The sequence below is a fragment of the Psammomys obesus genome, unplaced genomic scaffold, assembly GCF_907164565.1.
Source record: "Psammomys obesus unplaced genomic scaffold, mPsaObe1.curated_primary_1811, whole genome shotgun sequence".
In the NCBI taxonomy this organism is placed as follows: domain Eukaryota; kingdom Metazoa; phylum Chordata; class Mammalia; order Rodentia; family Muridae; genus Psammomys; species Psammomys obesus.
The window spans coordinates 158,845-186,374 of NW_026590542.1; the positions used below are offsets into that span (position 1 = coordinate 158,845).

A 27,530-nucleotide genomic window follows, 5' to 3' on the forward strand; every position below is an offset into this window, starting at 1 on the left:
GAAAAAGGGTGCAGAGGTACCCCTGGTTGGAGAAGAGCAGAGAATTTGAAGTAGTCCTGGTGGCTTGAGATTTAGAATTCGAATGGTGAGTACAGGATTCCAGAGACTATCTGAGGTTGATGGTGTTAAATTTCTCTTGATGCCAATATGTCCTTGATGGATTATTTTTTGAAATAGTGTCTGTAGGTTCAGAGAAAGCCAAAAGCAGGGTTTGGGGGACAATGGCTTTGCTAGATGAGTACCAAAATGACAGAGGGCAAGCAAGTTTGGATTACTGGCTTGAGTGTTATTAAAATAATGGCCCAGTACTAGTGACATAGCTCAGTGAGTGCCCCTGCCCAGAGCTGATCCTCACAACCTGAGTTCAAGCCCTAGCCCTCAGGACACACAAAATTAGAAGAGAACCAACTCCTTTGGGTTGTCTTCTGACCTCCATACACATGTGCATGCACACACACACACACACACACACAGAGAGAGAGAGAGAGAGAGAGAATTTTAAAATAAAAAAACCGAAAGAGAATGACCCATAATCTTTTAGATGAACATGAAAATTTGAAAACAAAGTAAGGGGAGTGGGCAAGGTGGAAATAAAGAATGGCTGGAAAGTAAGAGAACTATGGACAAAAAAAACAGTGTTTCACAAGTGGGGAAGCTTTGGTAAAGAGAAAGATAAAAGATCCTTACAGATGTCCTCTTTTTTCCAATCAGAAACCTTTCCTTGGTGGAGATGAGTAAATTTGCTTTCAATGTTTTGTTAATCTTCCCACACTTTACTTACATTGGGTGAGAGATAGCTCTCCTTTCCTTGTTCTCCATCGAGTTGAAACAGAGAAAAACTTAACATTTTTAGTTCTCTTTTAACTTTTAGTAATTTTAAACTTAATCTGCCTCTTGGATTTCCAATTACCTTTTCATCTGTCATTTGGTACACATCTCTATGTATACTTTTAAACACCCATTTCTTGGGGTGAAATTCGGCATTTTGCCACTCCATTTCTGCAACTATCCTTGTGTATGTGGGGATTAAATTGTGGTAACAACCCCTAAGGGTTGGAACCTCAGAATAATGGGCACTGAAAATTAATCATAGTGCAAATGAATAAATTGAATGCCTGTAAAATGTACAGGGCCCTCCCAGGGTACAATCCAAGGAAGAAAACACTTAGAATTTCACAAAGGCTGCTAGAACTTAATGATTAAATTTGTTGAGCAAATCCAACAATGTCTCTCAGCTCCCACCAACCACCATATAAAGTGCAGGTGAGTATCTTTTATCTTCGCTGAACATAGCAGCTTTTGCTACTTTCTGGATAGAATGTAGCAACAACCACTGCAGAAATTATGGGGGCACTGGGCGTAGATCGTTGCAAGACATCATTTGCCTAGGACCAGAATGGCAGGGCAGTGGACCAAAACAGAAAAAAAAAATCGTAGCGTTCTTGGGGTGGGGTTCATGTCCAGTCACTGGGTGCGTTCTGTACACTCGTGACTCTTGCTTGCCTGACGTCGGTTAGTTAAGAAACTTCACTTTGTTTTGAAGGAATTAGGGAAAGGTGAAGTAAAGCTCAGTGCGCCCCAAAGGGTGTCACTGACTTATGGCATACTCGTCCAGATCTAGCCAGGCAGAGAGCGAATCCGGGAGAGTTAGAGGGCGGGGAAAAGCTTCGGGTACCGTGGGACAGGGCAGGCTGCTGCTGAACAGGCCAATGAGCGCTCTCAAGAGATTGAGCCAAGAGGAGTGAGTGAGCAGGCACCACTGCCTCCCAAGTTTCCTCTGGTGGATGCACCGCCCGGCCGCTCCGCTCCACCCACCGCTGAGGGACCAAAAGAGGCCAGAGCCGCGGACTCTGGGTGGGTTTCGGAGGCAGAACCGCCAGGCGAGTGCTCTGCCCTGGGGGGGAAGGGAGGGGGAATTTGGTGAACTATGAAGGGTCGGCGGAGGCGGCGCCGAGAGTACTGTAAGTTCACGCTGCTCTTGGTGCTGTACACGCTTCTGCTACTGCTTGTCCCCTCTGTACTGGACAGCGGCAGCGAGCAGGACAAGGGCGTCAGGCACTGCCTCCGCCTGCAGCGGAGCTTGGGCGTGTGGAGCCTGGAGGCTGCAGCAGCCCGGGAACGTGAGCAGGGCACTGAGGTTCGTTTCCCAGCTGAAAAAGACGTGGGTCGATCCTCTTGGTCCCAAGGCAACCTCAGCGCCGTCGGTGAGACAGTGACCCAGGAGAAGCAACACATCTATGTGCATGCCACCTGGCGCACTGGCTCGTCCTTCCTGGGCGAACTCTTCAACCAGCACCCGGACGTTTTCTACTTGTACGAGCCCATGTGGCATCTATGGCAGGCGCTGTATCCGGGCGACGCCGAGAGCTTGCAAGGCGCGCTGAGAGACATGCTGCGCTCGCTCTTCCGCTGTGATTTCTCGGTACTGCAACTGTATGCGCAGCCTGGTGACCCCGCAGATCGAGCGCCAGACTCGGCCAACCTCACCACGGCCATGCTTTTCCGCTGGCGGACCAACAAGGTCATCTGCTCGCCGCCTCTGTGCCCTGCCGCGCCCAGGACGCGTGCAGAGGTGGGCCTCGTCGAAGACAAAGCCTGCGAAAGTAGCTGCCCGCCCGTGCCACTCCGTGCCCTGGAGGCCGAGTGTCGCAAATACCCGGTGGTGGTCATCAAGGACGTGCGGCTGCTGGACCTGGGCGTGCTGGTGCCCCTGCTCCGTGACCCGGGCCTCAACTTGAAAGTGGTGCAGCTCTTCCGAGACCCACGGGCAGTGCACAACTCGCGCCTCAAATCGAGGCACGGACTACTGAGGGAGAGCATCCAGGTGCTGCGCACACGCCAGAGGGGTGACCGCTTCCACCGGGTGCTGCTGGCGCATGGCCTGGGTGCCCGTCTGGGAGGCCAGGCCCGAGGGCTGCCTTCGGCGCCGCGCGCCGATTTCTTCTTAACCAGTGCACTTGAGGTGATTTGCGAGGCCTGGCTGCGTGACCTGCTATTCGCTCGTGGCGCGCCCGCCTGGCTGAGGCGTCGCTACCTGAGGTTGCGCTATGAGGACCTGGTGTGGCAGCCTCAAGCCCAGCTGCGCCGCCTGCTGCGCTTCTCCGGGCTGCGGACAGTCGCTGCGCTTGATGCCTTCGTTCTCAACATGACGCGAGGCTCGGCCTATGGCGCTGATAGGCCCTTCCACTTGTCTGCCCGGGATGCCCGAGAGGCTGTGCATGCCTGGCGCGAGCGTCTGAGCCAAGAGCAGGTGCACCAGGTGGAGGCCGCCTGCGCTCCTGCCATGCGACTGCTGGCCTACCCTCGCAGCAGAGGCAAGAGCGACTTGGAAAGAGAGACACCACTGGAGACCAAGGCCATCTGGGCCACATAACACTCTGATCCCCAGGGAAGATCCAGCCAGGTAAGGGGCTCTGGACAGGACATAGTGTAAGGAATGGTGTTGGGGGTTGGATTCTGAAACAACCAGCGAGTGTGGGGTGAGGGGTGGCTAGAAGGGACAGTGCTGTTCTGAATGGCATGCTGTCAGATCAAGTCTAAGAAAGTCCTGCTTGGGAGAGTTGAGGTACTTCAATGGGGAGAACTTCCTTCCTTGCTTGCTTAGCCACCTCCCTTCTCAGAGGAGGACCTAGAAGTGAGAGATGTGTAACTGAAGCAGCATCCAGATCTCTGCTCTCCCAGTACCCTTTATATGAAGGCATCACAGATCCAAAAATGGTAGAGAAAGTCTAAAGCATCGTAATGCAACTCCATACTGGGAACTGCCATGGAGCGAAGTGTAGGATTTAGATAACCCTGCCAGACTGATAGTTCTGAAGTAGATGACTGTTTGTCCTATGGGGCAGCTTTTTGCCATGGTGTCTGCTGCCAGAGAAAAACGAAACAAGGTGTCATTGAAAAGTATAGATTTTGCCCCTACTTTTCAACTTAATTTTTCTGTCTGATATTTCCTTGTCTCTCTTCTTCTTGGGCTTCAGGACTTTTCCTCCTGAATACTAAGTGTGAAGGCACAGTGAGGCAGTTTTTGCAATAGTGTATGCACAATTGTGTGTTCCCCAGCTCTAGTATAAACCAGTAGAACGACATTTCTTTCCCCTGGCTTGTGTGTGCCTTTTTCCCTTACTCTTCTTTGCCCTCTCTCAGAGGCTGGGTGCTGTTTTCAGGATATCTGGCCATATCCTGTTTGTATCAGGTTCCAAAAGCTGCTTGGTCAGCTTCCTTTAGTGCTCTAAGAAGGCTGGGCTGGGTTTCCCCCAGCACCATTCCACTGCTTTAGCCTGGTAGTTAGCAATTTGTCAAGTAAACCCCTTTTTTGTTCATTTTCTATAAAGTGCTTGCTAAAATGTCCTAGAACTCTCTCTGTATGTGTCCAGTGTTGTGTTAACAAATGGTGTGTAACATGCAGTAGAAGGAAGATTGTTCTGTGTGATGCTCACCATAGGAATGTAGTCAGTGGCATGGGAATGCATTTCCCCAAACACTGTGAATTGGAAGAGTGCCTGCTGCCTTCTGTACAGTGCAGACCAGAGGAAGAAGAAAAGCAATGCAGGGAGGCCGGAAGTGACTTAAGTTTCCATTCATTATTTTATAGTGTAATTCAGTATTCCCCTGGGATGGGCTGGAGGGACAAAGGTTGAACAAGTTAATGAAGATGGATTTTTTGGCTAATAGACCTATGGTTTCAGGAAGCTGGCTAACTGAATTTGTTTCTCCCAGTAATCAAGTCAGTTTCTATAATTGCTATGAAGTCTGTGTTCTTTCCTGATTTCCTGAGTAAAAGAATGTAAAGCACAGGGTGACTCCACACACCTTAACAAAAACATCCTATCATCTGCTAAACCATATTTACATATATAATAGTCCCTACTTCACCTTCACAAATCTCAGGAAATTCTTCCCCTGGGCAAAAGCTGCAGCATTTTATGGCTTTTGTTTATTGTTTTGTTTTTTTGAGACAGGGTTTCTCTGTGTAGTCTTAGCTGTCCCAGATTTGCTTTGTAGACTAGGCTGGCCTCAAACTAACAGAGATCCAACTGCCTCTGCTTCCCCAAGTGCTGGAATAATAGATGTGTGCCACCACACCCGGCTCATTTTTTAAGACCTGAAAATCTCCTAGACAGTTTTGTTCCACATAATTTCCCCAATTTGTTCTGACACACTAAATGATGTCTGGAGCACAGTAATAGAGAGGAAGGTAGAAGACTTTGTCCCCTAGGAAGTGCACGTCTGTGTGGGTGACAGTGACTGTGGGCAAAGATGCTGGTGCTACTGTTTGAAAGGCTGATGGAGTTTCTCTGTAGGGCTACAGGGGCATCTGGATAGAAGTTTTTGGTTCTTGTAAAATTTGGTGACTGATCTCTTCCTTCTGCATTGGGCACTTAATATCAATCTGTGGATGTATTAAACTGTTTGTATTCCTGACCCCTAACAAGATAATCTGGTTATAAAAATTCAGAGACACACAGGCAAACTTTGGGCAGAGAACAGGGAATCTTATGAAAGAAGTGGGGGTCGGGAATAGAAGGACCTGGAAGGGACAGGGCCCAACAAATCTGGGCCCAGGGGTGACTACAGAGACTGGTGCACCAACCAAGGACCATGCATGGAGAGGGACTAGACCCCCTGCTCAGGTTCCATGTAGGTTCCTGAGTAAGGGGAGCAGGGATCATATCTGACATGAACTTGGTTGCCTGCTCTTTGATCATTTCGCCTTGGCAGTGCAGCCTTGCCAGTCCACAGAGGAAAAGGATCCAGGCAGTCCTGATGAGACTTGATAAGCTAGGGTCAGATGGCCAAAGAGGAGGCTCCCCCTTTCAGTGGACTAGAGGAGGGGAATAGGGGAGAAGAGGAAGGGAGGGAAGAAGGGTGGGACCAGGAGGAGACAAGGGAGGGGGCTACAATCAGGATATAAAGTGAATAAATTGTAAAAATTAAAAATTAAACAATTATAAATAAATAAATATCTTCTCCAGAACCCACCACCTACTCGCTTCCTTCTCACTGGCTAGAACTAGCTCACATGGCCTATCCTAGGCCAATAATTGGCGTAAGGGAATGGAAGCATCTTAAGTGGTTCATACCAGCAATTCTCAGTCCTGGGTAAAAGCTACAGTTGACTTCCCCTAATCTTTAGTGGATATGTTTCCAAGACCCTCAGATAACAGTGTACCTTATATGGGCCACGATCTTCCTTATTCATACATACATATGAGAAAATTTAATTTCTAAATTAGGCACATTAAAAGATTAACAGAAATATGAAAATAAAATAATATATGAAATAATAAGGGATTATAATAAAATTTTCTCAGTGTATTGTTTCTGGGTTACCATGAGGCAGGTGGTGCTTACAGTGTGAATCAATTTGACCTGCTGGACAAAGGGTAGTTTCCATCTCAGGTAGAACGCAGCAGGATTGCATGACAGTTCATCCTGCTACTCAGAACAACACTGTAAAGCTTATAAATGATTTCTTCAACTTTCTATGACTATATCTGGACTGTGGTTGACAGTAGGTAATTGTAGCCTGAGAAAGGAAAGACATACAGGTAAGAGGGAACCACTACTATCTATCCAGATGAGGAGCTTTTAGAAAGATGCCCATGCCTGAGTTCTTCCCTTCCCAACAGATGTTTTTGGGGTGGTGATCGGTGTTGGAGGTAGAACCCATGGTCCAACATGCTATACGCAGATGCTGTACCAATGAGTTTCACCCCAAGCCCAGGTGATCTGATTGATTCATTCTGTGGTGAAAGCTCCTAGACCCAAGCATTGAGGTTTTCAAATTTCCCAAGGAGATTTTACTGTACACTTCAAACTGCAAACCACTTGGCTTGGCATGGGAGCAAGGTCAGAATGAGAAATCAAGGGCTGTTGATAAGCAGCAAACTCTGCCACAGTGTTTTATGTGAAAGTATTGAAAGCTATGAAGTTCTTTGCAGATCAAAGGTGTTATTATGGAAAGGGAAATTACACACAGGACTGTTTATCACCTGCAGATGCCTTCAGATGTTTTGTTCGTAGCTCCATATCTAAGAGTCCATTGTTGCATGAACACTACTTACTCCTGTTATGATCAAAGTGATAAGCTGTCCTGTCTTTCTTAGCATGTCTCCCTTTGCCCTCTACCCCTGGGAGGATGCAAGGTGTCTTAGTTTGACGAAACAGCATGACCAAAAGTAAGTTGGGGAGGAAAGGATTTATTTGGCTTACACTTCCACATCACTATTCATCACTGAAGGAAACCAGAACAGGAACTCACACAGGGTAGGAACCTAGAGGTAGGAGCTGATGCAGAGGCCATAGAAGGGTGCTGCTTATTGGTTTGCTCCACATGGCTTGCTCATCTTGCTTCCTTATAGGACCCAAGATCACCAGTCCAGGGTGGCACCACTCACAGCAGGCTGGGCCCTCCCACATCAATCACTAATTAAGACAATGCTTTGCAGCCAGATCTTATGGAGGCATTTTCTCAATTGAAGTTAACTTCCTTTTCAATAACTCTAGCTATGTCGAGTTGGCATAAACTAGTCAGCATACAAGATTTCATCCATACTTCCTCTGTAAGTGTGTGTATGTCTACATGAACATGTACATGTTTATAGAACCAGAGCTTTAAACATGCTGACCATGTGTTCTACCTCACTGAACTATTCCCACAATGCCCTAAGACACTTAGGTCACTTTAGTCTTTGTTCTTGACAGGATCTATGCTGCCAGTAGAAGAAACTAAATACAGAGGCAGCAGGTGTCCTGTAGCTTAAGTCCTAACAATTAGAAAACTTTCACAGGTAATCATTCTAAACTAAAGAAGTGATGAGCTACCACCATTTTGGAACTCATTCCATTTAAATCAGTGAATTGAACCTCAATGTTCTGTGTGATATTATGTATAATTATCACTGAAATGCCACCTTTGGTTTAAACATAGACTGCTGAATAACACCATTTTAAAAACACTGTTTCTATACAGAACTTTTGTTTATTCTAATTCTCAGTAGCAAAATAAGCTGAGTACTGTGTTTTTGTCAGAGGTCAGGAAATTAATATAATGGGTTGAGGTGGTGATGGTGGTGTGTATATTTGTGTGCATGTTCAAACACATAAGATGTGAGTGTAGGGAGGAGCAGCCTTACCATGTCACAGAGGAAGACAATGCAGCCAGTCCTGAGGAGACCTGATAGACTAGGGCCAGATGAAAGGGGAGGAGGACCTCCCCTATCAGAGGATTTGGGAGGGGCATGGGAGGAGATGAGGGAGGGAGGGAGGATGGGATTGGGAGGGAATGAGGGAAGGAGCTACAGCTGGGATACAAAGTGAATAAAATGTAATTAATGTAAAAAAATTTAATAATAAATAAATATAAAAAGATGTGAGTGTATATGCATATAGATAGGGAGAAATGAGTGTAAGGGTTTCAAGTAGCATGTGGGAATTTTTAGAAAATGTATTCATGTCCAAAATCATCATCACCCATTGTGAGTGATATTTGTGTTTATTTTTGGTTCAGGCATTCTGAGTTCCTTGTGGGCTTCCTTCTTTGTAAGACCCCTCAGTTGATGGTGGGTTTGGTATTTGTTTAGGAAATGGTAATATTCCACAAGTCTGGTGAGTGAACCTTGAAAGAAAACCGGTCCTGGAAAGTGAGTTATAAGCCAAAAGTACTAACAACCATTCCTTGACTTATATGAAGTCACTTGTTACATTGGGACCAAAGAGCCCAGGCTTTGTGGCCTGGGTTTCTTGATTAGCACTTGATTAAGTGTAAGAATTTATTTGCTAAGAATGTGGCTCAGTTATCAGGCAATGAAAAACAGCAAAACAACCTAGAACAATTTGAATGTCCTACCTAAAATATGCATCAGGATCTAGGTAAATAAGTCACAATACATTCTTACAATGAAACACAATATAACCATAGAAAAGAGTATAGCATGGAAAGATTACCAAAGCATTAAAATACAGGACAATAAATATAGTTTAGTCTTACTTATGCATTGAGATGCCAATATATTTGTTTTCATTTGCATGAAACACATCTAGACATATATAACACAAGAACTATATTGGTTGACTCTAGGAGCAAAGACTGTTGAGTGTTCATACCCTTTTGTGCTTTCAAACTCTTTTTCTTACCACCAGTTTCCATGATTTCTATACATTTTATGGACACTAGTTTAAAAACTAAGAACACTTTTTTTTTTTAAACTTCTGGATGTATGAGCTTGATTTAGCACACCAAAATAAGGAGCTGAGATGAGGAAGGTGATAACATGTATTCAGCAAGGAACACAGTGCACACAATAGACCTTAATGAGTATCACTTCATTTTGGAATCATTTGGATATCCTCACTCTACACCCTCGCTATGTGCTAGGGATGGAACCCAGGGCCTTGCCCTGCTTTGGCAAGCCTTCTACCACTCACTGTCCCACACTCCCAGCACCTTGCAGTTTTTTTGAGGCAGGGTGCAGAGCATTCTCTAAAATGCTGTTTTTAGTTTGGGCAGAGGATTTTTTCTCATGAATACAAATACAATATAAATACCTGGAAGTGGTGCTTAAAATGCAGCCAGTCCTGATGAGATCTGATAGGCTAGGGTCAGATGGAAGGGGAGGAGGACTTCCCCTATCAGTGGACTTGGAGAGGGGCATAGGAGGAGAAAAGGGAGAGAGAGATAGATGGTGGGGTTGGGAGGGGTAAGGGAGGGTGCTATATAGCTGGGATACAAAGTGAATAAATTGTAATAAATAAAAAAAATTAAATGCAGAATGATTAGAATGAGCCAAGCAATTCCTTTTGAGTCTATGCACTTTGGATTAATTATAATTAAAATATAAAATAAATCCATTTGTTATTTTATATATTCAATGTAACAATTGTATTTATGATAAGGGTAAAAAGATTTTATTAGGTATTTTGCATTGTAGAGAACATATATAATATAATAAAAGGGACTGTGAACTAAAAATTTTTAAAACAATACATAATTGAAACTAAATAATATTACAAAGAATGCCATATGACACAGTAAAATTGAGAAACTTAAAAGAATTCACAAGCAGCTGATTTAGAATTCTTTAAATATGCCTCTTCTTAACCTGTTCCTAGCATGAGCAGTCCAGAAGAATTGAAACTAAAGATACTCATTGGCCTTGTTATGTTGTGTCTGACATTCTGATCCAACAAGGTGGCTCCCAAGCATAGCTCAGTCTCTGCCAGGTCTTCTGGCTCCCCATCCTCATGATTCCAAAAGGAACTAACACTGTTGAAAGCAGAGTCTCTGCTTGAGTGCAGTATAGAAGAAGAACAGTAGAGACTAAGAAACATTTCTGGCCCATGTTCAAGAACACTGGGGAAGTGGAGAATTGTTTGAAAGCTCAACAGGAAGCCGTTTCAGTTGGGGAAAAGTTGCAGAGCTCAGTAGAGTCTCCACAAGAATTAGAACACTTCAGTTCTGCTCCCTTCCCCTTCCATGACCAGGCATCAGGCCAACAGCCAGCCTGATATTTCTGCAGCTGGCCTTGTTCATATTAACGACCACTCTGGGGAAAGCTAAGAATAAATTAGAATGTCAGCCAATGATGAATATTTTTAAGTGCAGAGGGTAAGAGGCTATGAAAGAGTACTACCACATTGGACTTAAGCACTGACTGTATTCTGACTCCACAGAGTTCCTCCCACGAAATGAATGGGGCAGTAAAGACTGCCTTGTAGAACCACACCCTAAAATGGTCATGGAGGTAGACATATTTTTGCTTATATATTTGAAAACTTTTCTGTAAAGATGGCCTTACAGCTGGGGTGTCAAGATGCAGGGAAGGCAATCTGAGAGAGGAATTTTTCCAATTGAGGTTCCTCTTCTCAGATGACTCTAGATTATGTCAAGTTGACATAAAAACTAACCTGGACATTAGGAGATAATCGATGTTTTCCCCAAACAGTAGGTTTTAGATAAAGAAAACCTAATGGGAGTGCGTTTGGCTAAGAAATCCGAAAAGCTTTATTCAGTTTTGACCACTAGTGCCATTTTATATCTAGATTGTATTGGAAATTGTATTACAGGCCAAATTTTATAAATAAATTTAAATATTATTCATTAAAATTGGCTCCACAGCTGCTATGCAATGTAGCAGGAATGTCACAAAAAAAGTAAATTTTTAATGGAATTTTTTTTCTACTGTTAAAACAGTGGCTGGCTAATCATAGGGAAAACTTCAAGCCAATGGGAAAATATACAAAGTTAGCATTTGGATAAAATCTAATAACATTAAATGCCAAAAATCAGTCAATGCCAAAACATAGCACTCACCTCAAAGGGAACAAGATACAGTTTATTTTGAAGCAAAAGATGTGTGATCATGGCACCAAACATAGATTCAGGCTTATCTGAAGTACCGTATTCCAGAGTGCTAGCAATTTTATGAAGTTTTTATAGTAGCAGAACAACAAGAAAAAAATATAAATCAAAGCAATTTCAAGATACATTGGTGTAAATATTGAGTGGGTGGGTTACAGCAAAAGGGGGGAGGATCTGCTATAGGCCTCAAATGCTCTCTGATAACATTCTTAGCAGTTGAGTTGGTGGAAGCTAATGGTCTGTTTGTACACTCTAAAACACTGTTACCTAATAGCCACAGTATGGATGTTAGTTCAAACACCAAATGGGGAGGTATACAGTGAATGGCTTTTTATAAGGGGTAAAGATAAGTCAAGATAATTTGCTTCCTGCTGGGAAACAATTTGGCTTTCTACAACTACTGAAGTTCTGATCACTTAATTAGTCCTGTAGAATCTTTAACACAGAGGTGCTGCTATTTTTCCTTAAGAACTTTAGTTCACACTCATGTGGGAACCAAATGGCTACCTGAATAGTGACCAGTTTAAAGTCTGGTCACTTTCCTGACCCACACCCTCTTAAACCCTTTCATCCTCAAGTGATGGCTAGTCAACATCTTCAGGAAACCCATCTGAATAGATATTATAAAATACTGGCTCCATTCCTTTACTTCAGTTGAGAGCAACTTTATTCACAAAAGTACCACACATACCAATGAAAATGATATCTGAGAATGGTTCTATGAAAGAAAAAAATGTCAAGCAGGCAATCTCAGACATTTTCCAGTTTTACTGTTTTTAATTTGTTTTTTCAGTTTCATTTTAACACTGATGCATAGTGGTTGGGAATTTGGATCAGTGGCAGAGCATTTGCTTAGCATGTGTGAGGTTATGAGTTCAGTCCCCAGCTAACAAAAACACATAAAAACATAAGGATTGGACACTGAGGCACCACATTTAAGAGCACTAGCTCTTAAGACCCAGATTCAATTTCTAACACCCACACCAGCTTACTCCACTGTAACTCCAGTTCCAAGGCATTTGTTGGCCTCCTTGGGCACCTACACACTGCACATGTGTGGTGCACTTAAAATCATGCAGGCATGTACACATATATTTTTTAAAAAATCTCAAAAACTATATATGCAATAATGTCAGTTTTATTAATACTGGTATGGTGTGCATTCATTTGTTCTCAAGTGAGGTCAGAAATGTAGGAAATTTTTAGTTGAGAGGGTTATAAGATTGAAAAAAGTTATTAGTTTATTCTCTTCTATTGGTGGAGATATAGCTGCCATTTAATTGGCCTTGGCCAATCCCAGGATTTGAGTTATCAAGTGGATTGCAGTTTCACTATAAATTCCTCTCACATGGTGAGCATAGCCAGACCAAGGTCTTCTAAGCCATTCTCTCTAGGGCTCCCTGGGTCCCTAGCTTTTTCTCCAACCTCCACATACACTTTTTGTTTGTTTGATTTTGATTCAACCTATTTTTTGACAGGAGAGTAATTTCAAATTAAATAAAGCTAAGACTGTGAAACTTGTGCAAATACTAACCAGCAATCCCCTGTCACTGACACTTCATTTTTCAGACTGAAAGTCTGGAAATTATGTTTGAGGTTTATGTTACTTGAAGTCTGTGGGGGGGGGGGAGCACTACTGCTTCTATCAGCAAAGTAACCATTTCTAATTATACTTTGTTTCAGAGCCACAAGTAAGAGATGCTGCTGCTACCACATTGTTAGCATTCTGAGAATTATCTTACCACTGCCTCTAAGCAAGTTTTTTTTTTTTTTTTTTTTTTTTTTTTTTACAACAAAACAACTTAATGGCTCTATTGTCAGCATTATCAGTCATTTCCTTTTTCCTTGGCTCAGTATTTCACTGATTTGAAGCACAAGCAGGAAGATCAGGAAGATGAAGGAAGTTTAACCTGGGCTAACAGATAAGCCTCAGATGTTAGTGTCATTCACAGTGTAGTTCCCAGTAGAGGAGCTAAGAGAAGCCTCGACCAGAACTAATGGCCAAAGAAAAGGAATCTACCACACTTGCCAGCCGTTTTGCTCTGGAAGTGATCCTGGAGGAAGGCTGTGACAATAAGCTGGGAAGTAGTAACATAGCCCCGAGGATGGGACATGCTGAATACCCGGAAATCTCAGCTCTCAGCCCAAGTGTTAAGTGCCAACTCTTATTTTGACCATTTGTTAAATAGCTTTGGATGGTCAGTCTCCAGAGTTCCTCACCTGGCATGAGTAAGTGGGCAGGAACGGATAAAGAAGTGTCAGTCTCCAGTATGTACCCCCAATCTTCAGACAAGACCAGAAAATTAGAAAGGAAGACTGGGTCAAAAGTTCTAAGTGGAGTATCTGTGGGAGAGCCTAGATATACTTGGCAAGACTACAGCTCCTTACCTGTCCTAAAAGGGATAGAAAAGCCACAGAGAAAGACTGAGCAAAAAATCCAGTTGGTTCTCTTTAAAACCAGCAGGAAGTTTATTCTTGCCTCTCCCCCTCCTAGCTTCAAAGATTGGAACAGTATGATTAACACTAAGCCTGTCTTCCTGAGTTATTCTACTAAGGCCAAGGGAACCTCAGCAAGGCCCAAAGCCTGCAATCCAGGTGACACAAACTACAGCACACCGAGAAAGAAGTTTCTTTTTTGATGGCACTCCAGCAATTAGTAGGCTAACTCATTGGAATATGACTGAATCTTTAAAAAAAAAAAAAAAAAAAACAACAACAACAACAATCCACTTTGAAACGAGAAAGCTGATTTGTAATTTCATTGAACATTAAGAATGACCTCACAGGTCAATGCCATGTATTAAAACCAATCCTTTAAAATGCATTTCTCAAAACAATGAAATGTAGAAACCTCTGACTCTTTTTTACTCTGTCTTTTATTAATGATTTATTTCCTGTTATCATACAAACTAGATTTCTAATGGTTTCAATCTGTGTGCAACCAGAAGGATCAATATTTGTTTGAGTCAGAGTGGCACATGTTATCACACTCTGCAGATTCTAGATCTAGACATTTTAGAGCTTAGCATTGAACATTTCATTGTTTCCCATCTGCTGGCTGGAAAACAAGACAAAGTGAGCTACTGGGGTCAGTGTAGCTTGCTGGTAAGTGGACTGTTTCATTTTAAAAACACATCAAGTTTTGTATTTTTTGTTTCACATTCTTAAACTGGACTCTAGGGGCTGGAGATATGGCACTGGCTTCTCTTTCAGAGGACCCAGGTTTGATTCACTCCCAGAACCCACAACATTTTGTAACTACAGTCCCAGAAGATCTGCCACCTCTTCTGGCTACACAGTATGTGTGATACCTATACAGCATACATGCAGGCAAACTATCCCTACACAGAAATGAAAATTCAAAGAAAGGAGCTTATTAAATTATTAATATTTATATCTAAGCTTAACAGTTTTAGGGGAACATCACACCAAGAATTCCCAGGCATGTTTATGTTTTAAGTTCAACCACTACTAAAGAAATCAACTGATAGTTGATTAGCATCTACTTGGGAACTGTCAAATGCATTCAGGTAAAAGTCAGCAGTAGAAGCTATCTAAGCATTCTTATCGTGGCTCAGTGACATTCAGAACCTGAGGCCAACACAGGAGGATAGGAGCCCATTCCTAACACGAAGAAAGAAAGAGCCTTTGTGAGATTGCCACCTGCACAACACTCTGAAGGCTGCAACAGTTTTTTTTTAGCACGCCCTATTCTCCCCTCCTCTCACATGTTCCACAAATGATTTGATCAAAAGTTTGAACTTGAGGCTCTGGTTATGTAGCTCAGGGGTGGAATGCATGCTTATAATGCATAAGGCCCTGGGTTTAACCTATAGCACTACCACAAAGAAAAATTGAAGTTGAATTAAAAGCAACTTTTCAGGTATAGTTTCAAAATGATAAAGATGTACTTTGTATGCTAACTAAAAATATTCTTTTAAAAACCAGCAAGTCTTATTCGTGATGGCACATGACTGTAATCCCAGCATTTGGCTGGAAGGTTATCCTTGAGGCCAGTTTAGTATTCATGAGAACCTATCTTAAAAAGAACTAAGCAAAAAGTATTAAAAGATTTGAACATGAAAATGTTTAATAAAAGGATGCAAAGAGTCCAGGGATTGGCTGAGAGTACTCTCCAAAAACAGTTGTTAGGAAATGAGATCTGACTTGGCAACATTTAGCACTTAGTCAGCCATTGACAAAACTCCCCTGTGTTCCTACCAGGCTTATTGCTAGCTCTTTAAAGCAACCCAAGTGACAGGCTAGACACATAGCACAAAGAAACAATAATAAGAATAATTTCTTAACTTTTTACTTTGAATAATTTTAGATTCACAAGAAGTTGCAAAAACAACACACTCAGGTCCAGTGTACATTTTGCCTATTTTTCCCCAAGGCGACATCTTTTGAATACATTAAAACCACCAGGAAATTGCTGTTGATATAATCTACAGAGTTAATGTCTACTTTCAAGTTTTTACAGATACTTATTTTATTTGTATGCATATGCTGATATCTGTGTGATTTTTATCACTCACAAATTTTGATAAACAGCATTGTAACCAATACAGAATCATTGTATCAACACAAAGAAATTCTGGTGCCAATTGGTTGTAGTTATATTCCTTGCCCCATCCTACCATTTTCCATGGCAAATGCTAATTTGTTCTCCATTCCTATAATTATTTTATTTTCAAAACTGTCATAAATAGATTGTTATTTTATATAAATTGTATATAACCTTTTGATATTGGCTTTTCAGTGAATACAGTTTTTTTTGTTTTGTTTTTTTTTAAATACACAGTCCGATTATCTTGTATGGCAATAGTTTGCTACTTATTGCTGAGTAGTATTCCATGTTATCAGTGTAGAACTTCGAACATTCACTAGTTGAAGGACATTTAAATTATTTTGATCTTTTACTAATAAAGCTGAAGCTGGGTGTGGTGGCACATGCCCATAGTCCTAGTACTTGGGGAGGCAGAGGCAAGCAGATCTCTGTGAGTTCAAGGCCAGCCTGGTCTACAAAGAGAGTTCAGGACAACTAAAGTTGCACAGAGAAACCCTGTCTCAAAAATCCCCCCCCAAAAAACCCCAATAACCCAAAACAAAACAAAAACAAATAAAGCTGCTGTGTATATTAATGTACAAGTTTTTAATTTTTATTGGAACATGTTCATTGTACACGGTAAAGTGTTTTATAGATATTATCATACAGGTATATCATATACTTTGACTGTAGTTATACTCAAACTCTCCCTTTCTTTATTTGTGCTAGTCCCTTTCAGTCCCTCAGACAGCTTTGCTTCTACATTCATGATATATGCATATCATATGATAAATGATTTTATGAATCTATATAAAATCTAGACCCTACAAATAAGAGAAAGTATTCACCTGGCTTACTGCACCTAATGTGATTATCTCCAGTTATATATATTTTCCCATACATGGTATGATTTCATTTTTCTATATGGCTGGATCAAACTCCATTTTGTATGCACATCACATTTTCTTTATCCATTGATTTGTTGATGGACACTGAGTTTGATTCCATATGTAGGCTATTGTGACTAGTGCTACAGTAAACCCAGATATGCAAGCACTTCTGTTGCTTGGCCATTTAGAGTCCTTCAGTTACACATCCAGGAGAAGTATAGCTGGGCCAAAGGGAAGATGCAGGTTCACATGTATCCCAGGATGGCCTCAAATTTCCAGCCAATTATGACCTAAAACTCTTGATCCCTCCACCTCTATCTCCTCAGTGCTGGATTATAAGTGTGCACTGCCACTCCCACTTGTATGTTGTGCTGGGGATGGAACACAGGGCTTTCTGTATGGTAGGCAAGCACTCTATCACATATTTATATATATATAAAGGTGTGTTGCTGAGTAATGCATCTCCAGTCCCTCTTTTTAGTTTATGAGGCACTTCCATACTGACTGTGAGATTTCAAGCACAGAACAAAAGGCTAACTGAGGTGTTCATTAACATAACTAAAGCTGAAGCTGGCAGCCAGGTTCTCAGAATACCTCAGTCTCTACCTGTTATATAGCCCTCCCGTGGCTGGCATACTCTACCTTCTACCTTGAACTCTCCAGCCCAGATAGTGAGCGTCCCTTCCCTTCCCCTCCCCCTAGCTCCTCTGGCCACTATATAACTCAACCATTTTGGCTAAACCAGTCTCTTGGCCAGTTTCTTGGCCCAGGCCACTCCTTCCCCTTCTCCCTTCCCCCATCTTCTCACATGACCCAGCTCTGTTTGGCCATATTCACTCTGGGCTCCCTCAGATGTCTCTGCCTCTGTCTCTGCTCCTCCTTTTTATCTACAACAAACCTTACCTTCTACCATATCTAGAAACAGTCATGTCCTTCCTTTTTTATTTCTCTTTCTCTCTCTCTCTTTCATTTACTGACTTTCAGAATGGTTGCACAACATTGCTACAAAGCAACCTTCCACCTCTTCATCCTTGCTGGTGTTTTTTACTTGTTTCCTTAATGACAATAGAGATGGAAATTTTAGTGCAGCTTTAGTTTGCAGCTCTTTGATGGCTAAGAAGACCTTATTATATACTTATTAGTCATTTGTACATCTTTTGAATACTGCATTTTCACTTCATTGGCCTATTTATTCGTTAGATTGTTTGGTTTCTTCTTAATAGTTTTCTGAGTGTTTAATAATGTTATAGATCTTAATTCTCTGTCCAGTGTATAGCTAGAGAAGATTTTCTCCCATTCTGTGGATGTGTCCAAGGATAGCTATGAATGCAGCCTAACATAACATCATAAACTTAAACTAGTCTAAGATTTTAGTTTGCAGTTTCTCTTGTAACTCAATCAGGTGGTTCTTGAACATGATGTTTGTCGATGAGAACATGATGTCGCAATGCACAAAGGTTGGACACACTTACTCGATTCTCTCTTGACCGGATTTTTTCCCTGTGCGGAAGCTTTTAATTTCATGCATCCCCGTTTGTCAGTTCTAGGTTTTTATCGCCTAAGCTATTGGAGTTCTTCTTCAGAATGTCCTTGCATATACTTATATCTTGAAGTGTTTCCTCTTCTTTTTCTTCTAGAAGTTCCAGAATTTCAGGTCTATAAATCAGGCCTCAGATGCATTTTAAATTTATTTTTGTGCAGAGCAGAAGGTATAGATCAATTTTTGTTCTTCTAGATGCAGTTATTGTTTCCCAGAACTATTTGGTTAAGAGGTTTTTTTCTGCAATGTATTTTTTATTCCCTTTGTCAAAAATCAGGTGACTATAGCAGTAGGGGCTTCTTTCTAGATTCCATATTATATTCTATTGTTCTATGTGCGTTTGCTTTCTTTGTTATGTTTTTCTTGTTGTTGTTGTTATTGGTGGTGGTGGTGGTGGTGGTGGTGTGTGTGTTTGTCAACACTGTGTAGTATAACCTCAAATTAAATCTGGTGATACTTGCACCATTGTTCTTTTTGCTTAATACTGCTTTGACTATTGAGGTATATACAGCTTTTATAGATAGACATGCTCAATTCTTAGAAATAAATGCTCAGGAAAGCAATTGTTGGATTATGGGCAAGTGTACTCTTAATTTTTTGAAACTACACCAAACTATTTTCGAGGGTGGCTATACGCATTTACATTCCCTTTGCCAATAGATGGGCTCAAGTTGGTTTGTTTCCTCAGGGGCACTTGGTATTGTGACCATGCTGCAGCTATTTTAAAGAGTACATAGTGACATCTCATTATAGTTTCCATTTGCATTTTCCCGATGGCTGGTGATGTGGAACATGTTTTCAAGTGCTCATTTGCTATCTACACCACTCCTTTTTGGTGAAATGCTGGTCCAGATGTTTTGCCTTTTTAACTATTAGACTTTTTAACTAGTTATGTTGAGGGTTATTTATACATTTTAGATACAAGCCTTTTATCAGATATCTGGTTGCAAATATTTTTCCCAGTGTCTGTTTTGTCTTTTCATTCAGAGATTATTTGAAAAGTAAATGTTATTTATTTATTGCAATGCCTAGGACTAAACTCAGGATCTCAGACATAAATTAAGAAAGCCACCTACCACTGAGTCGCATACTTAACCACAGCATGGTGTGTGTGTATGTATGTATGTGTGTGTTCCTCAAATGTGTGAATACTTTCTCCTACCTCTAGACCCCTTCCAACACATTATCACTCTGACTTGTTCTTATTCATTGTTTCTTTATTTGCAAATGCTTTGTTTGTTTGTTTGTTTTTGAGGCAGGATTTCACTTTGTAACCTGTTGTCCTGAACCTATGCACTCCGGGCTATCCTTGCTGTTACAGCAATCTTCCTGCCTTCACCTCTTGATTATTGGACTTATAAGTGTGAGCTACCATGCCAGACTTGCAAAGCTATGTAGTTTCTCCTGATCCTACAGATAGGTTCTCTGAGAAACTAGTAATATTTTGTTTTGTATTATCCATTCTTCTAATAAAAGTTTAAGTGTCCTCCTCTCTGCGAAGAACTTCTAGGTATAGGGTTTACAATGGTGAAGAAGGATTTAAGAGAAAAACAGTAAAACTGTGAGAATGAGATGAGTCTGGGAAGCCCTCTCTAAGGAACTGAAATTTAAGTTGAAGCTTAAAAGGTAATGATCCAGCCATGACAGAAAGGAAAACTGGATCATTTCAAAAAGACTGCACAGGTTCTATAAAGGTCCTAAGGTAGGAAAGGGTTTGACATCATGAATATGAGTGAGGACCAGTGCAACTGGATTGCTAGAGAGATATAGTAGTTAACAACGATGCTCTTGCAGAGGACCTGGGTTTAAATCTTAGCATCCACATGGCAGCTTACAACTGTCTGTAATGCTAGGTTCAGGAGAGCTAACAACCTCTGTAGGCACCAGGCATACAAGGGGTGCATGGACACACATTCAAGCAAAACACCCATACACATAAAAAATAATAAAACACACCAATGTGACTGCATCATTTTCAGAAAGGCCATTTGTAGTGTTGCTGGAATCTGTCTGCACTGAGGCCTACACTCCTAGCACCGCTACCAAAAACCATAGAGACAGACACTGATTGAAGGAAACGGGTTTACTCATTGCTGTCCTAGAGGAAAAGAATCCAGCTCCCAAACATTATTAATTTTGCTAAGTCTAATTTATCACTTTTTTTTTAAAAATGAAATATCCATTTGAGACCATGTCTACGAACTCTGCCTAATCCTAGGGTTCTAGGATTTTCTCCTGTGTTTTCTTATAAAAGTTTTATATTTTTATTTTACTTTTAATTCTGGTTCATTTTGGAGTTGTTTTTTTTTAAAATATGCATATATTTAAAATCAAAGATTAGGTTTTGCTTATGGATGTCTAACTGCTACATCATTTGTTAAGAAGACCATCCTTCCTTCAGTGTATTTTATCTGCACCTCTTAAAAAAAAAAAAAAAAAAAAAAAAGCAGCCACACACTCAAGATCTATTTTTGGCTTCTCCTTCTGCTCCATTGACTGAGAATCTGCCCTTCAACCACACAGTATTTTATGCAGCTATGTAGTATCTAACATTAGTTACAATGGTTCTAACTACTTTATTTTTCCCCAAATGTACTAGCCAATAGTTTTCTCATTTTTCTTCTCCTCCTTAAAAAAAAAAAAAAGATATATTTATTTTTTGAGTGTTTTGTCTGCATGGATAGATGTGCTCATTGTTGGTACCTGGTGCTTCCTGAGGCCAGAAAGGGTTTCAGAATCCCTGGAACAGGACTTATAGGCATATTTGAGCCATGTGGATGCTCAGATCAGAACCCAGCTCTTCTTCATTTTTAATAATTAATTTCCTATTTTACGTATATTAGTGTGTGGGTGTCCTACCCCTTGGAACTGGAGTTAAAGACAATTGTGAGAGTTGTCATATGAGTACTGGGAATTGAACTCCAGTCATTTGGAAAAACAGACAGTGCTCTTAACCACTGAGCCATTTCTCCAGCCCCTTCATCAAGCTCGTCTTTCTATAAGAATCACAAGTGTTCATAACTGCTGAGCCATCTCTACAGTCACTCTTTTTATTATTTTTTTAATAAAACATTCAACTTACATTTAGGGAAATTCAATACACCATCACTCTATTACAGCTGAGCCATGGATTTTGTAGCTTGGTCAATTTAAGCTGGTTTGTTTTCATGAAGCTGTTGAGGAATCAGCTCTTCTTGCATAGTTTTGAGAGAGGTTTTTAATGACTTTGCAAGTTCCTTCTGCATAATTCCAAAAGCTTTATTTATTTGGATAACCCTTTCATCATTCACATTTATTTTCCTCAGATAAATAGTAACTGGTTTTAGCCTTGACATTCCTGGACTTCTGCCTTATAATTTCTTCTTGGCCATTGTCAGACCTTGGGGCGTTGTTTTTTTGTTTTTAGATTTTTTTCCCCTTGTTTGTTTTGTTTTAAGTGCATGTGCAAGTGGGTATGAAGACCAGAGGAAAACTTCAGATGTCATCTTTAAAAATGTGACTTATCTCCTTTGAAAGATGATCTCTCATTGGCCTGGAGCTCACCAATCCAGCTAGATTGGCTTGCAATCAAGCTCCAGTCTATCTCTGTCTCCTCAGGACTGAGATTATAGACATTGTATCACCACACCCAACATTATTACATGAGTGTTAGGGATCAAACTCAGGTCCTCCTGTTTATATGGCAAGAACTTTAGTGAGTGAACTGGCTCCCTAGCCCCTTCCTTTACCATGTGTTTTCAAATAAACATCTCTGTATCTACAAATATCCTTTATGGAATTTGACAGGAATTTTGTGATCTTAGACATCAGTTTGGATGAATAAACATCTTTTCATTTATTTTGAGATAGGATCTCTCTGTGTACCACAAACTGGCCTTGAATGTCTAATCCTATCACTACTTCTATAGTGCTGGGATTACAGGCGAACACCACCACACCCAGCTGAGACTGTGTCTTTGAATCTACCAACACAGTACACCTCTTTATTGTTTCAACTCTTGTTGGGTTCTCTTAATAGTATTTATAGGTTTCAGGACAATATATTAGAGTTATAGCTATTTAATTTAAGTTTATATGTAGTATTAATTTTAAATTTGGCTTTAAATTTGTTTTCTACTATAAAGAAACGAGATTTTTTTAAAAAAATATTGATCTCATATCTGAGGATTAAAGTGCTTGTTACTAAAACACTTCTGATCCCCCATACCTGTGTAAAAGTTGGGCACATGGCACAAGTCTGTAAACCCAGCACTGTGACAGCAGATACTGGAAGATCCTAGAGGCCTATTGGCCTAAAGCCTAGTTGAAATGATGAGCTTCAGGTTCAGTAAGATGCCCTTTTTTAAAACATAATGTTGAGGGATGGAAGAGATGGCTCATAAATTAATGGTTGTGCTTACAGAGCATCAGGGTTCAATGCCTAGCACCCACATGGCAGCTCACAACCATCTATAACTCCAGTCCTAGGGGATACATTACCCTCTTTTGGCTGCTGCAAACACTAGGCATGCATATGGCACACTGACATACATACAGGCCAAACACTCATAGACATGTAAACAAGTAAATTTAAAAGGTGGAGAGTGATAGAAGTAGAGATCCAGTGTCAAGTTCTGGCATCTAGAACATGTGTGTTTACAGCTGGGCACTCATGTTACACACAGATGCACACACACACACACACACACACACACATACACACACACTGATCTTTTATTTTGAAGCCTTGTTGAATTCACTTATTTTACTGTTTATAATTCATAGTATTTATTTTTTCTTTAACTTTTTTATTGACTTCACATCATGCACTCCAGTCCTACTCATTATGCACCCCAATATCACTCATCTGGTGACAAAACAAGAACACCCCCCCCCCCCCCGCGTGCTGCTGCTTACATACAGTGGCTCACGCAATGTGTTCATAAGAAAGAAGAAACACTTTCAGATGCAATAGTAAACAGCCAGGCATGTTACTGCTCCTGCTGCTGCTGCTGCTTTTTCTTCCTCCTCTTTTTCTTTGATTGAATGGCTGGTTATTATCAGCATTTTTGTTTGTTTCTTTTGCACATATGAGCCAGTACCCAGTGAATAATGGATGGTTACATGTCTTTTACTGAAAGGTGCAGTTTGAATCCCAGCTCCTCCCCCATCTACCCAGCATACCTCAGAAAGCTCTTTTCTTTTGCCAGCCCCTTTTAGTAAAAATAGATTCTTTACTTATACAATATATCCTGAATATAATTTCCCATCCTTCTCCTCTTCCCACTTTCTCCTCCTCTACCCCCTCCAGACTCACTCTTTTTGTCCCTTATTAGAAAAGAACACAACAAAATAAAACATAATAAGATAAATAAGAGGAAAAATCCATCACATCAAAGTTGAACAAGAGAAAGAAAAAAAAAGGACCAGATATCAACTTGTTCACACACTCAGATTCCCACAAAAATACTAAACTGTATTATATAATATATACACAGAGGACCTAGTGCAGACCTATGCAGGCCCTGTGCATGCTTCTTTAGTCTCTGTGAGTTCTCATAAGCTTTGCTTATGTTGATTTAGAGGGCCTTGTTCTCCTGGTGTCCTCCATGATCTCTGGCTCTTAACACTCTTTTCTCCTCATCCACAGGATTTTCTGGGCCTTCAGGGGAGGGATTTGAACACATTTAAAGCTGTGTTCCAAGGTCTCTCTCTCTCTCTCTCTCTCTCTCTCTCTCTCTCTGTGTGTGTGTGTGTGTGTGTGTGTGTGTGTGTGTGGTATTGTCTGGCAATGGGTATCTGTATTTGTTCCCATCTGTTGCAGGAGGAAGCTTCTCAGATGTTGGCTGAATAAGGAAGGTACTAATATACACAACTATAGCACATTATAGCACAGTATCACTAGGCATCACTTCATCATTACTTTTTTTTTTTTCTTTAAAGCAAGTAGGTTTTACCCTAGGTGTCTGGGCTGTTGAATCTCTGGTCATTAGCTCTCTATCAGAGGTGTAGTTGGTAAAAAATCTTTACCCATTCTGTAGGCTGCTGCTTTTTGTCTGAAAGACAGTGTCCTTTGCCTTACAGAAGCTTTTCAGTTTCAAGAGGTCCCATTTATTAATTATTGATCTTAGGGCCTGAGTTGTCTGTGTTCTGTTCAGAAAGTCGTCTCCTGTGCCAATTAATTCAAGACTATTCCACACTTTCTCTTCTACAGCTTCATTGAATCTGATTTTATATTGAGGTCTTTGATCTACTTGGACTTGAGTTTTGTGCATGGTATAGATAATGGATTTATTTGCATTCCTCTACATACAGACACCCAGTTTGAATGACACCATTTGTTGAAGATGATGTCTTTTTTTCAGTATGCATTTCTGGCTGCTTTATCAAAATTCCAGTGTCCATAGGTCAGTGTATTTATATCTGGGTCTTCAATTCACATTAATCAATGTGTTTGTTTTGTGCCAATACTATGTGGTTTTTATGATTATAGCTTCAAAGTACAACTTGAAATCAGGAATAGTGAGACCTTTCACAGTTCTTATATTGTTCAGGATTGTTTTAACTATCCTGGGTTTGTGTGTGTGTGTGTGTGTGTGTGTGTGTGTGTGTGTGTTTCCATACGAGACTAAAAACTGTCCTTTAAATTCCTTTCTGTGAAGGATTGTATTGGACTTTTGATGGGAACCACATTGAATCTGTAGATTGCTTTTGGTAGAATGGCAGTGTTTACTATGTTACTTCTATCTATCCATAAGCATAGGAGATCTTTTCCATCTTTTGATATCTTCTTCAATTTCTTTCCCCAATGATTTGAAGTTTTATCATAAAATATTTGACCTACTTCATTAGATATTTTATATTATTTGTGGCTATTGTGAAGGGTGTTGTTTCTCTGATTTCTTTCTCAGTCTGTTTATCATTTGTGTATATGAGGGTTATATCATTGATCATTATATATAAGAAGGCTATTGATTTTTGTGAGTTAATTTTATATGTAACTACTTTGCTGAAAGTGTAGGAATATCAGGTGAAGGATGGATCTTGTTTTCACCTCCTTTTATTAGTTTGTGTCTTTTTAGGTTGGAGTTTTCCTTCTAGGAGTTTCTGTAGGGCTGTATCTGTAGATAGATATTGCTTAAATTTGGTTTTATCATGGAATGTCATATTTTCTTCATGTATAGTGATTGAAAATTTTGCTGCATATAGTAGTCTGGCTCGCATCTCTGGTTTTTTAGAGGCACGTTTCATCAGGCCCTTCTGACTTTTAGAGCCTCCATTAAGAAGTCAGGTGTAATTAAAATAGGTCTGCCTTTATGTTACTTGGTCTTTTTCCATTGGACCTTTTAATATTCTTTCTTTGCTCTGTACATTTAGGGTTCTGATTATAATGTGCTGAGGGGACTTTCTTTTCTGGTCTAATTTATTTGGTGGTCTGTATGCTTCTTGTACCTTGATAGACATCGCCTTCTTTAAGTTACATAATTTTTCTTCTAAGATTTCTGTTGAAAATATTTCCTATGCATTTGGCCCATGTTTCTTCTCTTTCCTCTGTTTCTACTATTCTTAAATTTGTTCTTTTCATAGTTTCCAAGATTTCCTGGATGTTTTGTGGCAGAAGTTTTAGATTTAACACTTTCTCTGACTGATGTATCATTTTATTTCTAATTGTGTCTTCAATGCCTGCGATTCTCTCTTCTGTATTGTTGGTGAAGCTTGCATGTGTGGTTCCTGTTTGAGTTCATAAGTTTTTCATTTCCAGGTTTCCCAAAGTTTGGGTTTCCTGTATTGGTTCTAGTTCCACTTTCATATTTTGAACTGTTTTGTTCATTTCCTTCCACAAAGAGTCCACAGCAGAAGGTGTGCTGCAGAACTGGGGAGGAGACTGGGGTGTTGTACTTGCAGGAAATGAGAGAGAACACCTGCAGCTTCCCTGCTTCCCTGGCAGGAGTGGCCTGTGGGTTCCCAGGGAGTGCCTGCTGACGTTGGGGGCTAGGATAAAGCAATGAGCTGGAAAAAGGAGGTAATGTGGAGCAGGGGAATCTGCTGTATCCACTGGAGGTAGGACCATGTAGGGAAGGAAGGCTGAAGCAGGGATTATACTTCGGAGTTGGGGATTGAACTGGGGGGGGGTGGATTTGGACAAGCAGAGGGAGAGGTAAAGATTCGCAGTTAGCCTACCTGTTTCCCTGGCCAGAGTGCTAGAAATCTCTTTTCAATAGGCATCCCACTTTGGTAGCTGTATCAAGCACAGCAATATTGGCAGAGGGGCCTATATTATCTTCTTCTCTTCACCCACTGAACACCTCAACTCACATTTTCTCCTTGTCTGTTTTCTCAAACCAGAAATAACAGGTACTGATTTGATATGCATTTTCAATGCTCGGTAATATAGCTTGGATAAAGAAAACTATAGTTTACATCACCAGAGTTCAACAGACTGTGGATTTCTATGAAGGTCAGACATACTTTGTTCTTTTCCTTCCAGGTCAGTGGCCATAAACAGGTGAGCTCAGCATGCTGTATCAACACTGGAGGGGCTGCACGTGGAAGCAATCTACCACACTGCCAGAGACTGGGAATGATTTGGTACCAACTGCTGTGCAAATCTACTGGTCAGGAACATCACAAGCTGTTAAGTAATGACAGACACATTGGCTGAGATGAAATTCCCAGAAAGGAAGTGACAATGCAATGTGGATATTTATGGCCATAAAATAAGAAAAGCTTTAACTTCCCAGGCTGAACTTGGCTCTGCCTTAGGCATTTCAACAAGGCATCATCACAACAAAGAAAGAGATGTAATCTGGTTCTATTTCATATCAGCAGATGTCTGGACAAAACCATCAGTGTGAATAAGGGCCAACTGCAGCTATGTCTATCTTGATTAAATTACTTCATATTAAATAAAAAATCTGGGTGGTATTGTTTCCAAAAAGACTCATCTAGCTTTCCTTCTAATAGCCCTCTTCCTGTAGAACCATTTTTAAACAGTTTTCTCTGGTGGTAGGAGAGTTGTAATAAATTGAAACTTTTTTTTGCTTTCAAATTGTTCTATCTAGTGGTTTTGTAACTGTGCAGTTAAATGACTATAGTGTCATGCTGATGACAGGATTTTTTTAAAAAAAATTTTGGATAAGCAGATTTTGGTAAGTGCATTCAACTGCATGAATTCAATAAAGATAGTCTATATAAAAGATAGTCTATGAAAAC

At 40.7% G+C, this 27,530-nt stretch overlaps 1 protein-coding gene across 1 annotated transcript; it reads left to right on the forward strand.

The window, feature by feature from the left end:
- The first annotated feature begins 1,807 nt into the window (after positions 1 to 1,807).
- Positions 1,808 to 27,359, forward strand: Chst7 (carbohydrate sulfotransferase 7). Its single transcript, XM_055607894.1, has 2 exons — positions 1,808 to 3,403; positions 26,806 to 27,359. The coding sequence occupies exon 1, from the start codon at positions 1,928 to 1,930 to the stop codon at positions 3,371 to 3,373; it is 1,446 nt and encodes a 481-aa protein (XP_055463869.1). The 5' UTR covers positions 1,808 to 1,927; the 3' UTR covers positions 3,374 to 3,403; positions 26,806 to 27,359.
- The last annotated feature ends 171 nt before the right edge of the window (positions 27,360 to 27,530 follow it).